At 44.1% G+C, this 14083-nt stretch overlaps 1 protein-coding gene across 1 annotated transcript in view; it reads left to right on the plus strand.

Moving 5' to 3' along the window:
* LMNB2 (lamin B2) overlaps positions 1-14083 on the plus strand; it is an 83628-nt gene that overhangs the window by 10020 nt on the left and 59525 nt on the right. Inside the window, exon 2 of the mRNA XM_068233735.1 lies at positions 6627-6763. Within this exon, the coding sequence (XP_068089836.1) occupies positions 6627-6763 (137 nt within the window). The remainder of the gene's footprint in view (positions 1-6626; positions 6764-14083) is intronic.

Below are 14083 nucleotides of genomic sequence, written 5' to 3' on the forward strand. Positions count from 1 at the left end.
TGGCAGTTAAGAGACGAATTTCATGTTACATACTTTTAGTCAACAAAATTGTAATATGCAAATTAGAGGAGTCGGAGTCGGTGGAATCCTAAACTGAGGAGTCGGAGTCGGTGGATTTTTGGACCGACTCCACAGCCCTGCTTTGAACCAATTTATTAATAAATTTTGTTTCTGCTATTAATCGATCATTTGACGTTTTTGAAGCCACCCTTCAGGGCAGTGACACAAAGATCATACATGCTGTGTCCGTTGGACCGAAAGAGTGTAGCAACTGGGAGTTCAAATCGGTATCGTTAATAGTGTGCCTGTGTCCATTTATACGTTTGCGCAGAGTTTGTCCAGTTTCTCCCAGGTACATAACATTGGGGCATTTAGCACACATGATCAGATATACCAGATTGGTGGAACCGCAGGAAAATGTGCCTTGTACTCTGTACTCCTGTTGTGAACCTGGTATCGTTACCCTGTCAGTGGAGTAAATGTGTCTGCAGGTCCCACTTTTTTTTTTTTTTTTTTTTTTTTTGTCGGCAGGGTGATGTTTTGTTGAGGCCTATTCAAAGAACTCCTGATAATCATCTGTTTTAGATTGTGTGGTTGCCGATATGTCAAGAGGGGAGGTATAGTGAATATCTTTCTCAGTCTGTGATCCTTGTGTAAAATGGAATGAAGTACCTTAGCAATCCTCCTTAAGATTTCCAGGTGTGGGTTGTAGGTGACAACCAAAGGAACACAGTCCTCCTTTCTGCTTTTGCTTATATTTCAGGAGTTCAGTCCTGGGGATGATGCTGGCTATCCTGATTTGGGCCTCAGCCATAGGAGGACTGTAACCTTGTTTAATGAAAGTGTTCTTAAAGGGATACTGTAGGGGGGTCGGGGGAAAATGAGTTGAACTTAGCCGGGGCTTCTAATGGTCCCCCGCAGACATCCTGTGCCCATGCAGCCACTCACCGATGCTCCGGCCCCACCTCCGGTTCACTTCTGTAATTTCAGACTTTAAAGTCTGAAAACCACTGCGCCTGCGTTGCCGTGTCCTCGCTCCCTCTGATGTCACCAGGAGCGTACTGCTCAGACACAGACCATACTGGGCATGCGCAGTACATTCCTGGTGACATCAGCGGGAGTGAATTTCAGTCTGAAATTCCAGAAGTGAACTGGAGGCGGGGCTGGAGCATGGGTGACCAGCTGCGCTGGCACAGGATGTCTGCGGGGGATCATTAGAAGCCCCGGGTAAGTTCAACTCATTTTCGCCCGCCCCCCCCCCCCTACAGTATCCCTTTAAAAGGAAGGCTCAAGCAAAATAAAAAAATGAGTTTCACTTACCTGGGGCTTCTACCAGCCCTGTGCAGCCATCTTGTGTCCTCGTAGTCCCTCACTGCTGCTCCAGCCCCCCGCTGGCAGCTTGCCGACCTCGGCGGGCCGCATTGCGTACATTTTTACGCATTCCCGCTAGTGCAAGTACATTAACACATACATTTTACGTGTTACTGGTTCAATGCGTAAATTTTTACGCATTGAACCAGTAATGCGTAAAAATGTATGTGTTGATGTTCCTGCACTAGTGGGAATACGTAAAAACGTACGCAATGCGGCCCACCGACCTCCGAGGTCGGAAAGCTGCCAGCGGGGGACTGGAGCAGCAGTGAGTGACTGAGGGCACAGGATGGCTGCATGGGGCTGGTAGAAGCCCCAGGTAAGTGAAACTCATTTTTTTGTTTTGCTTGGACCTTCCCTTTAAGGCGATCCAGGTGCTTTTCTCTGTCCATCCTGTCAGAACAAATCCGGTTGTACTTTATAGCTTGACTGTAAATTATAGAGTTCTTAAAGGACTTACGAGCCCAAATGAGTAAAAAAAGGTCTGTACCTGTATGAAGTTTGAAGGCACGGAGGACGACATCCGTGCCCTCCATGCAGTTCCGCCGGGTCCCCGCAGCTTATCCTGCCCCCGGCCGGACACCGACCCCACAGCCCGGGTCGGGCTCTCCTGCCTCCTCAAATATGTCCGCCGGAGGTGTCCGCGGCTGCGCAGTCCGCACCGACGCAAGTGCGGTTGCCCAGCCCTAGTGCCTCCCTCCCCGATCCACGCTCACTTGCGGACCACATGATTAAGATATCAACAATGAAGCGGAAGTAGGCCATGGGTTTTATGCGACCTGCATGGAGGTATTCCTCTTCGATTTTGGCAAGGATATGGAGACTGCCATATTTATTCCCTTTAATCATAGACTAAAACTAGTCCTTGGTAAGCCTACTTGTAAAAGGTACAGGCCGGAACAAAGAACCTCTATCAGGCTCTAGGCAATGTAACTGGGTATATGTAAGAGTGATGTGCAGGTACTCTGCAGGAGAATAAGCAGATTCTTCCTCTATTACACATTCTTCATGCACAATCTGAACAAGGTTTATGGGTGACAGACAACGCCTCTGTGTTCAATGTGCACAGCATTCTCAGTGGATTCCCTGCAGCTCTGTGGGGAGTGCATATGTAGAGTATAGTACTACTGTGTAAAAGTAAACCTGAGACAGATGAAATTAAAGTTTTATACATACCTGGGGCTTCCTCCAGCCCCCTTCAGGCTAATCAATCCCTCGCTGTCCTCCTCCACCACCTGGATCTTCTGCTATGAGTCCCGGTAATTCAGCCAGTCAGAGCAGTCTGGCTAAGTGCCGCTTCCACAGCAAGGAGCATTCTGCACCTGCGCAATAGTGCTCCGCAGGTGTAGTACGCTCCCGGTGGCGGAGTGTGTGCATGCGCACTACACCAGACTGGCTCAAGTACCTGGACTCATAGCAGAAGATCTAGGTGGCGGAGGAGGACAGCAAGGGACTGATTAGCCTGAAGGGGGCTGGAGGAAGACCCAGGTATGTATAAAACTTTAATTTCATCTGTCTCAGGTTTACTTTTACACAGTAGTACTATACTCTACATATGCACTCCCCACAGAGCTGCAGGGAATCCACTGAGAATGCTGTGCACATTGAACACAGAGGTGTTGTCTGTCACCCATAAACCTTGTTCAGATTGTGCATGAAGAATGTGTAATAGAGGAAGAATCTCCTCATTCCCCTGCAGAGTACCTGCACATCATTCTTACATGTGCCCACAGTTACATTGCCTAGGGCCTGATAGATGTTCTTTGTTCCGGTTTGTACCTTTTTACAAGTACGCTTACCAAGGACTAGTTTTAGTCTAAAGGGATTAAATATAGTAGTCTACATATCCTTCTCATTTCAGTCGTCTTGTAAAATTCCTAAGCGTTGGCAGTTAAGAGACGAATTTCACGTTACATACTGTTAATCAACAAAATTGCAATATGCAAATTAGAGGAGGAGTCGTCGGCGGAATCCTAAACTGAGGCGTCTGAGTCGGTGGATTTTTGGACCGACTCCACGGCCCTGAATATTACCCCAGACGTTGGCGTTTCGGATTAGATCCTTTCTCAATGGGTTTAAAGGATACCCGAACTGAAATGTGACATAATGAGATAGACATGTGTATGTACAGTGCCTAGCACACAAATAACTATGCTGTGTTCCTTTTTTTTTCTTTCTCTATCTGAAAAAGTTAAATATCAGATATGTAAGTGGCTGACTCAGTCCTAACTCAGACAGGAAGTGACTACAGTGTGACCATCACTGATAAGAAATTCCCCTTTTTTGTCTCTTTCTCGCTCTCAGAAGCCATTTTCTGCTAGGAAAGTGTTTTTATAGTTGGAATTTCTTATCAGTGAGGGTCACCTTGTAGTCACTTCCTGTCTGAGTCAGGACTGAGTCAGCCACTTACATATCTGATATTTAACTCTTTCAGACAGAGAAAGAAAAAAAGGAACACAGCATAGTTATTTGTGTGCTAGGCACTGTACATACACTGTATCTCATTATGTCACATTTCAGTTCGGGTATCCTTTAAAGAGAACCCAAGGTGTGTTTAAAGAATGGTATCTGCGTACAGAGGCTGGATCTGCCTATACAGCCCAGCCTCTGTTGCTATCCCAAACCCCACTAAGGTCCCCCTGCACTCTGCAATCCCTCATAAATCACAGCCGTGCTGTGCGGCTGTGTTTACATCTGTAGTGTCAGTCTCAGCTGCTCCCCTGCCTCCTGCACAGCTCCGGTCCCTGCCCACGTCCCTTCCCTCCAATCAGCGGGGAGGGAAGGTTTGCAGGAGGCGGGGAGAGCAGCAGACTGACAATATAGAGATAAACACAGCCAGCTCTGACAAGCTGTTTGTCAGCAGCGTGGCTGTGATTTATGAGGGATTGCAGAGTGCAGGGGGACCTTAGGGGGGTTTGGGATAGCAACAGAGACTGGGCTGTATAGGCAGATCCAGCCTCTGTATGCAGATAACATTCTTCAAACCCACCTCGGGTTCTCTTTAAGCAGATCTGCAAGAGACATACAGCTGAAGCACAAGCGTGGAGGTAGAGAGGCAGCCTCCATATGCCTCTCGCTTCAGTTGTCCTTTAAACAGCCTGCCAGCCGCAATCGGAGTCATCAGGCTATGAAAAAAAGGGCCAAAATTACATGTGCAGCGCTGCGATCTAGTGCAGGGTTGTGCAGGGGACAGCTCTGTCACTGAGCTGTCCTCAGGAGTGGCTGGCAAAGCGATCCCTCTCATAGGCTGATGCCCATGAGAGGCGATCGCACTGACTGGATCTCAGGAGGAAGGGATAATTTAAAGGAAATGGATATATATGGATATATGGATATATATATATATATATATATATATATATATATATTTTTTTTTTTATTTTTTATATATATATATTTTTATATATATTTTTATATATATATATATATATATATATATATATATATATATATATATATATATATATATATATATATATATATATATATATATATATATATATATATATATATATATATATATATATATATATATATATATATATATATATATATATATATATATATATATATATATATTTTTATATATATATATATATATATATATAATTTTCAGCAGCAGAAAGTAGGCACGATTGATTTGTGTGCTAAGTTGTATGGCCAAGCACTACACTGTTAAAGCTGCAGTGTTCTGAATTGTAAAAAATGGCCTGGTCACTAGGGGTGGGGGGGGGGGGGGTGTAAGCCTGTGGTCCCCAAACAATTAAAATACTGAGTTTTTAATTTGATGTGTAGTATATCACATTGACTATAAAATATACTGTATGTACAGCAGGGCTGTGGAATCGGGCAATTTTGGGTGCCTGGAGTCGGGGGAAAAATGCACCGACTCCTAATGAATTTGTAACTGTAATTAAAATAGAAAATATGATAAAATGTTCTATTTCTCAGATAATAGTCATTAAAAATAATGTATATATACAGTAATAGCTGTGCTTAGTCCACAAAATTGAAATAAACCAATCAAAATTAGTTACTTGTGCTGCTTCAATAAAGCAGTCCCTGTATTTTTAAGGTCAGATATACATTTCTGATTGTGACTGTATATATGATGTGTACACAGGAATCTCTTATATACTAAATAACATCTATGCTGTAAGAATAAAGCCTGATGTGTAGCCGTGTCACTAATGCCATGGTCAACGAGATGGAAATAATTCTGCGTCAATTCTGATTTATGCAAATGTATGCACTCCCTTTGCTGATAATCAAATAATGTGATATGTTATTAAAATTTGGTTTGGTGACTACAAATTAAAGGGTAACTGAGACGGATGAAAAGTAAAGTTTTATACATACCTGGGGCTTCCTCCAGCCCCCTTCTGGCTTTTCAGTCCCTCGCTGTCCTCCACTACCCGGATCTTCTGCTATGAGTCCTGGTAATTCAGCCAGTCAGCGCTGTCCGGCCGCATGCCGCTCCCACAGCCAGGAACATTCTGCACCTGCGCAATAGTGCTGCACAGGTGTAGTATGCTCCTGGCGGCGGAGTGTGTGCATGCGCACTACGCCTGACTGGCTCAAGTACCTGGACTCATAGCAGAAGATCCAGGTGGTGGAGGAGGACAACGAGGGACTGATTATCCTGAAGGCGGCTGGAGGAAGCCCCAGGTATGTATAAAACTTTAATTTCATCTGTCTCAGGTTTACTTTGTTACACAGTAGTACTATACTCTAGATATGCACTCCCCACAGAGCTGCAGGGAATCCACTGAGAATGCTGTGCACATTGAACACAGAGGTGTTGTCTGTTTACAATCTCCTCATTCCCCTGCAGAGTACCTGCACATTATTCCTACATGTGCCCACAGTTACATTGCCTAGGGCCTGATAGATGTTCTTTGTTCCGGTTTGTACCTGTTTACAAGTACTCTTACCAAGGACTAGTTTTAGTCTAAAGGGAATAAATATAGTAGTCTACATATCCTTCTCACTTCAGTTGTCTTGTAAAATTCCTGAGCGTTGGCAGTTAAGAGACGAATTTCATGTTACATACTTTTAATCAACAAAATTGTAATATGCAAATTAGAGGGGTCGGAGTCGTGGAGTCGGTGGAATCCTAAACTGAGGAGTCTGAGTCGGTGGATTTTTGGACCGACTCCACAGCCCTGATGTGCAGGAGCTCTTTTGATTTTTTTTTGTATTTTTTTTTTTGTATTTTACATAGCTGCATAATTAACACATCACAATCTTTTTAGGTGAATGTAATAAAAGATCTGTATGAATCTGAGCTTGCTGATGCTCGAAAAGTTCTGGATGAAACAGCAAAACACAGAGCCAAATTGCAGATCGAACTGGGAAAATATCGGTCAGACCTTGATGAACTAACCAAAAAGTGAGTGCTACTCGTACGTTAATGTAAAGCAAAATATTTGGTATAAAAATTTACTTTATGAGCTTTATATTCGCCTTTGTCAAACATGGCAGTTGTATCCTTTGTCCAGTTTCTGTTTCTTATGGAGAAATGATATAGTAACTTTAAATGTCAGATATTAATAGATCTTTCACTAAAAGGACCACTATCGCAAAAAACTTTAGAGACCCTGTACTTGCCTCAGGAGGGGGAAGCCTTAGGGTCCCAATAAGGCTTCCCCCACACCGGTGGCTGCACACAATCCGGCGCTGGCTCCCCCAAAGTTTCCCGCAATCCTGGCTCGGCAAGCCTGACGAGCTAGATTTATTTACCTTCCCTGGCTCCAGCGGGGGGGATGGGGGTTGCGGCTCTCAGCATAATAGCTGGTCTCTGTCAGGTCCACTCTTAATACGCAAGAGCAGGAGACTTGTGCCTGCGCAGTAGAGTGGACCTACAGTGATCGCCTATTTCCTCCGAGCGGAGAACCAATACTGAGCTGGAGCCAGGGAAGGTAAATATTTACATCTCCGCTGTTCGGAGGGGCACAGTAAGACCGCCATGGGACACAGGAGGATGGGGGAAGCCTAGATAGGATCCGGAGGCTCCCCCCCCCCCCCCCCCTCCTCAGGGGATCTTTTTCTCGTTACATGTTTTCTTTAAAGAACTTGTGTATGCATACATATCAAATGTATATCTGTTCCAGAGCACGATGCACTGTCAATAGGTTATAAAAATGTCAGAATTAAAAGCTTTTGGATTAGTGTAGTGTTTCTCAAACCTTTCCTTGTGACTACCCACTGGTGCATGTTTTGCAGGCAACCTCACTTATGCACAGGAGGGGTAATTAGTGTCTAAGCTACATGGAATCCACCGGAGTTGCCTGCAAAACATTCACCAATGGGGAAGCACGAGGACAGGTTTGAGAAATACTGAACTAGTCCTTATGTGGGATTCTTAGGGCTGGTTCACACTCGGGTGATTCTTCAGCGCTTTCCATTCATCGCAAATGTGCTGCATTTTTCAGGGCGATTGCTATAGTTTTAAAATAAAACGTAAAACTGTGGATAAAAGCCACACATTTTATTTGCCTATTTGCACCGGTTATTGCAACGTTTAAATTACATCCCTAGTACAATGTATGGTGACAATATTTTATTTGGAAATAAAGGTGCATTTTTCCGTTTTATCCATCACTAATTACAATCCCATAATTTAACCATTTATGCCGCCTGGACGTAATCCTCATGTCCAGACGGCTGCTGTTGCTGAAGCGCGCTTCGGCTGGCGCATGCCCCCGTGCCGCCCCACCAGTATCCCGGAGATCGATTAACGGGAACATGGTTCCCGTTCATTGATCCAAGTCCCCAGCAGAAAAACCGGTCCTCTTTCTGAAGGGGGGGGGGGATTCCCTGTCCCCTTCCCCTTCTTCTTGCTTCCTGGAAGCAGGAAGAACCAAAAAAAAATCTTGTGGCCAACTAAAACTGTATCTACATACATTTTTCAATATAATAAACACACTTTATTACATTTAAAATTAACTGTTTCCAACACCAAAAATTAACCAAATAAAATTTTTAATGGGAAAAAAAAATAGTTACCTAAGGGTCTGAACTTTTTAAATATGCATGTGAAGAGGGTATATTAAGAACATATTTTTTTTTTTTTTTATTATAAGCTTGTAAATAGTGATGGATGCAAAGCTGAAAAATGCACCTTTATTTCCAAATAAAATATTGGCGCCATACATAGTGATAGGGACAAAATTTAAATGGTGTAATAACCAAGAAAAATGGGCAAATGCAAATAAAATACATCACTGACAAAAACTCTTTGTCCCCAGGCGTTCAAAACCCTAGCTACGCCTCTGCTTCTGTCACCTGCCACGAATCCCCCCCCCCCCCCCCCCCCTCTCCCCACTGTCGCCAGGACCATTGCGATCACGGGTTTCCGCCTTCACAATTGTGTGCACGGCCTTCCAGACTGCACAGACGGGAGTCTCGCGTCCCTGCGGCTACAGCAGCACTAGCTGCGGACATGAAACATTTATCCGCGCGACTGAAATAGTTAAACAGAACCGCAGTGCTAGCGACACACAGCGCGTCACCAGCACAATGTTTACCTATGCCGTGTCTGTTAGCGCTGCTCCCCCGCCTCCTCTGTATCGGCGCTACCCGCCCGCGTCCCTTCCCTCCTGCTGATTGGAGGGAAGGGACGCGGGCGGGTAGCGCCGATACAGAGGAGGCGGGGGAGCGGCGCTGACTGACATGGCATAGGTAAATATTGTGCTGGCGACACGCTGTGTGTCGCTAGCACTGCGGAGGGTATAGCAGCGTGCAGGGAGATCCTGGAGGCACACCATGGGGCAACAGAGGCTGGTGTTAGTGTGCACAACCAGCCTCTGTGCCCCACTAACATAATTAAATCCCACCTCGGGTTCTCTTTAATGCTGGGTACACACTATGAGATTTTCGTGTCGATTTACTGTCAGATCGATTATTTCCAACATGTTCGATTTGCTTTCCGAGCATTTTCCGATCGATTTCCTATTAAAGTGCACGGAAATCGATCGGAAAATGCTCGGAAGTCGATCGAAAAGCAAATTGGACATGTTGGAAATAATCGATCTGACAGTAAATCGACCAGAAAATCTCAGTGTGTACCCAGCATAAGACCTTTACCTATTTCATACTGTGGCTCAAAGCAATCATGGGGTCAGAAGCAATGAAGTTGGCTCCTGACTGAGATCTGGACTGTCAACGTGACAGCAGTGCCAGGGTGTGCAGTGACCTGAGAGATGAGACAGCAGGGCTGATTGAAATCTACGCCCTGGCAGGAATAAGCGGCCACAAACTGCATAGCTTTTACTAAGCCCAGTCCGGAAGCGGTTAAAAAGTGTTCCCAACTAATAGTGATTGTTTTTATATTTTTAAAATCCCCTACCTGGAACATGTACTGACATTACAGGATACTCCTCTTGAAGCACAGAGCTATGAAAAACTATGCAGTCCCACCAGAGATGTTTGAAATATCAGAAGTTGCTGTTCATGACCAGGGATTAGTTCCGGATCAAATCCGAATGAGTTTAATTCGGATTTCATCCTCCTAATTAGTGCAGCTGAGCGGGTGTTGGAGGAAGCGTAGTAGTCAAGTGACGTGGCTTGAAACGCCGCGTGGGACGGATTAAAGAAGGCTGCTGGGTAAGTTTAACCACCTCCGGCACATACCTGCTCAGCTACACTAATTAGGAGGATGAAATCCGAATGGAACTCATTCGGATTTGATACGGAGCTCATCACTGTTTGACTGTGGGTGCATACTTGTGGCAGTGGATGTTTCTATCAGAGGCCTTAAAAATATTCCTACACCTCTAATAAAATCTTTACTCTAGAGCATATATGTCAAACTCTGGCCCTCGGGCCAAATCTGGCCCTCAGCCATTAAAGAGACTCTGAAGCGAGAATAAATCTCGCTTCAGAGCTGATAGTTAGCAGTGTGTGCCCCTGCTAAACCGCTGCTATCGCGCCGCTAAACAGGGGTCCCTTCACCCCCCAACCCACCCCGCTATCGTTGGTTGTAGACTTGGTCGTAAATCTTATTTTCCTGGAGGCAGGGCTAACGGCTGCAGCCCTGCCTCCAGTCGCGTCTATCAGCGGCGCATCGCCGCAGCTCCCCCGCTCCTCTCAGTGAAGGAAGACTGAGAGGGGCGGGGGAGAGGCGGAGATGTGCGCTGACAGACGCGCGTGGGGCAGGGCTGCGGCGGTTAGCCCTGCCCCAACCAGGAAGCGCTCCCCCGCTGCACTGAGGGGATTTGGGGGTGAAGGGACTCCGTTAAGCCGCGGGATAGCGGCGTTTTAGCAGGGGCACACATGCCCTTGCTATCTATGAGGTCTGAAGCGAGATTTATTCTCGCTTCAGACTCTCTTTGAATTTGGCCCTCAAGTGGTTTCCCCACTTTACATTAACTTTGGCCCACTCTAGACAACCAGGGAAGCTATATTTTAGGTGAAGCCCTAGAATAGCATATTCTATGGGGGAGGTAGGGGGAATGCACTAAACAGTAAGGAAGTGTATAGGGGTAGGTGGGGCCCCCAGGGAACTGGTATAGGGGCTGGAGGGGGACATTAGACACCTGGGAACTTTATAATGGAGGACGGTGGCCAGTAGACATTGAGTTTGGCCCTCGACTTGGTCCCAATGTACAATTTCCTCCCACTTTGTATTTTACCCTAACGGACCAGAGCAATTTTCACCTGTCAATGCTCTTCCCTTTCATTTGCTAGTAACTTTTTCAATACTTATCACAACAAAATTATCTATACCTTTTTTTTTTCCCCCCACAGATAAGGCTTTTTGGGAGTGATATTTGTGTTCAATAATTACTTTACTTTCTATGCATTTTAAAGGGGAAAAAAACAAGTAAAAAAAAAAAAGAGAAAATACACAATTTCTCCAATTCCATGCCCTATAGTTTTAAAATAAACAATGCTACCATACATAAAACCGTCACATTTTATCTGCCTATTTGTTCTGGTTATCACAAGGCTTGAATTATGTCCCTAGTACAAATTATAGTGACAATATATTATTTGGAAATAAAGGTGTATTTTTTTTTCTGTGTTGTGGTTTTCGTTTTCTCATTGCACACTACCAATGATTACAAGCCTTTATTAGCAAAATAAGAGTAAATACACCCTCATGGCGTACATATTTAAAACATTGAGGCCCTAAAGTAACTATTTATGCATTCTCTTTTCAATTCTGTCACTTTTTGTTTTTTTTACAAGTGTTTTATTTTGGTACAAGAAATATGAAAATAACAACTTTATTGCTTATCATTCAGTTTGCTGCTAAAAAAAATTCAAATGTAATAGGCCTCAGATCTCAAACACCCCACATTCTATTCTTTTGCTTGTCATGATTAAAATGATACCCTATATCAGGCTTTCTCAACCAGGGTTCCCTGGATCCCCAGGGTTCCTTGAGGACTCTGCAGGAGTTCCTTGGCATTTTAACCCATCATGAGGGAAATAGAGAACATTATAATAGGTGGTACTGTAAAAAGAAGCACTAAATTGGGGGTCAGAATAATAATGAGCACATTTTAATGAGTGGCAGTGTAATAGTAGGTAGTGAAATTAACAGCCTAACCTACTTTTAAAGACCATGCCTTCAGAAAAATAAATGCAGGGGTTCCTCGAGATCAAAAACTAATTTGCAGGGTTCCTCCAGTGTAAAAAGGTTGAGAAAGGCTGCCCTATATACATAATGGCCTAGTGCACACCAGTGCGGTTCGGCTGCGGTTTGCGATCCGCTTGCGGGTGCAGATCCGTTTGGGTAATGTATTGGGTTGGTGCACACCAGAGCTGGTGGCATTTTGCAGAAACTCATACTCCCGGGCTGCTGCAGATTTTGGATTGCGGAGGCGTTTCTGCTTCAATGTTAAGTATAGGAAAAAACGCAAACCGCTCTGAAAAACGGCACTTCAGAGCGGTTTGCCAGGCGCTTTTTGTTACAGTAGCTGTTCAGTAACAGCTTTATACAATACATGAAATCTACTACACCAAAAACGCTTCACAAAACCGCAAAGTGCTAGCTGAAACGCTACAGAAAAATAGGAAAAAGCGTTTCAAAATCTGCTAGCATTTTGCGGATCTGCTAGCGGTTTTTGGTGTGCACCAGGCCAATCAGATAGCTTTTTGGCCACGCAATACACACTTAGCCATAAGCAGCACCAATTGAATTTTGCAGACCATGGTTTGCACCAAAATAAATGCTTTCTTAGAAAAGCCTATTGAGTGTCTGAACAGTCAAGAAAAGCCATAAATGTCACCATTCTGAAAACTAGAGAATTTTTTTTTTCTTGTTTGGCACACAAAAAAATTAGAATGGCTTAGGCCTCAGCTCTCAAACACCCCAAATTGTATTATCTCGCTTGTCACTGTTAAAATGATACCCTATGTACACAATACGATAGCTTTTTGGCCACGCAGTACACTATTAATCATGAGCAGCACCAATTGATTTTTCAAGGCCATTTTTTTGCACCAAAAGTAATGTAGTTATTTCTTAGCAAAGCCCATGGAGTGTCTAAACAGTCAAGAAAAGCCATAAATGTCACCATTCTGAAAACTAGAGGCTCAGGCCTACTGAGATATACATATTTTTCAACATTTGTACTTATGCGGTTTTGTTGCAATTGTACCATAACTTTGAAAATGGTATTTTATTTTTTATTTTTACAGTTTTTTTTCCACATTGACAATTTTTTTTTTTTTAAATAGGCCTCCTCTCAAACACCCCAAATTCTATTCTCTAACTTGTCATGGCTAAAATCATAACCTACATACATAATCAGTTAGGTTTTTGGGCACATGGTAGACTGTAAACTACCACTAGCACTAAGGGCCCTTTTCCATTAGCAATCACTAGCGTTTGCTGAATCGCAATTGCTAGCGTTTAGCGCAAAGTCCTAATTTTTCCCAGCAATTGCGATCGCAATTTTGCTATGCACAGCATAGCAAAATCTCAGCAAAAATCGTTCCGCGGCGTGATCGCGCTTTAGTAAAACACTAATCGCGGTAGTGGAAATTGCCTACCGCGATTCTTATGTTGTGTAGCAAACTCTAGTGATTTTAAAATCGCTAGCGATTTGTGATTCAGCATCGCATTTGCCTCTAGTGGAAAAGGGCCCTAAAGGCCCTTTTTTCACCAAATGTAACAATGTTGTTCATTCTTATCAATGTCCCTGGAGGGACAGGTCATTAATGTTACTATTTTGAAAACTAGAATGGGATCATCCCCCGGGAGCGTTCTGTGCATGCACAGTACAATATTTTCCCCAACTGCGCATGTGCAATACACTCACGGAGGCGGGAGCATGATCAAGGACGTGCGCAGCCAGGGCCGTGCAGGCGCAGTCACCGGCGAGTGGCTCTGTCGCTGGAATTGAAACGAAGCCACTGCGGGGACCAGAGAATCTTTCAAGGATGTCACGGGTACCGTGCGGCTGCAGGGGGCTGGTAGAAGCCCCAGGTAAGTGAAACTTTATTTATTTTTTTGTGTACCCTGCCTTAAAGTGTAACTGTCGGGCATAAAATCAAAAATCAATTCTTTATTTTTATCTGGTAAACAAGTAAGAAGGATGCTAATCAGGCAATCCAAAAGTTAAAAAATAAATGATCATTCCCCAGTTTACCTGACTCTTATTTGGTACGTTGCCACAAAAAGGAAGTTGGAGGGCATGCTGGGTGGTCCTTTTTTGCTTCTGTACATTAGTTAAGTCTGAGGGAAAATAAAGAAGCA

Source organism: Hyperolius riggenbachi, chromosome 1 (assembly GCF_040937935.1).
Source record: "Hyperolius riggenbachi isolate aHypRig1 chromosome 1, aHypRig1.pri, whole genome shotgun sequence".
NCBI classification, from domain to species: domain Eukaryota; kingdom Metazoa; phylum Chordata; class Amphibia; order Anura; family Hyperoliidae; genus Hyperolius; species Hyperolius riggenbachi.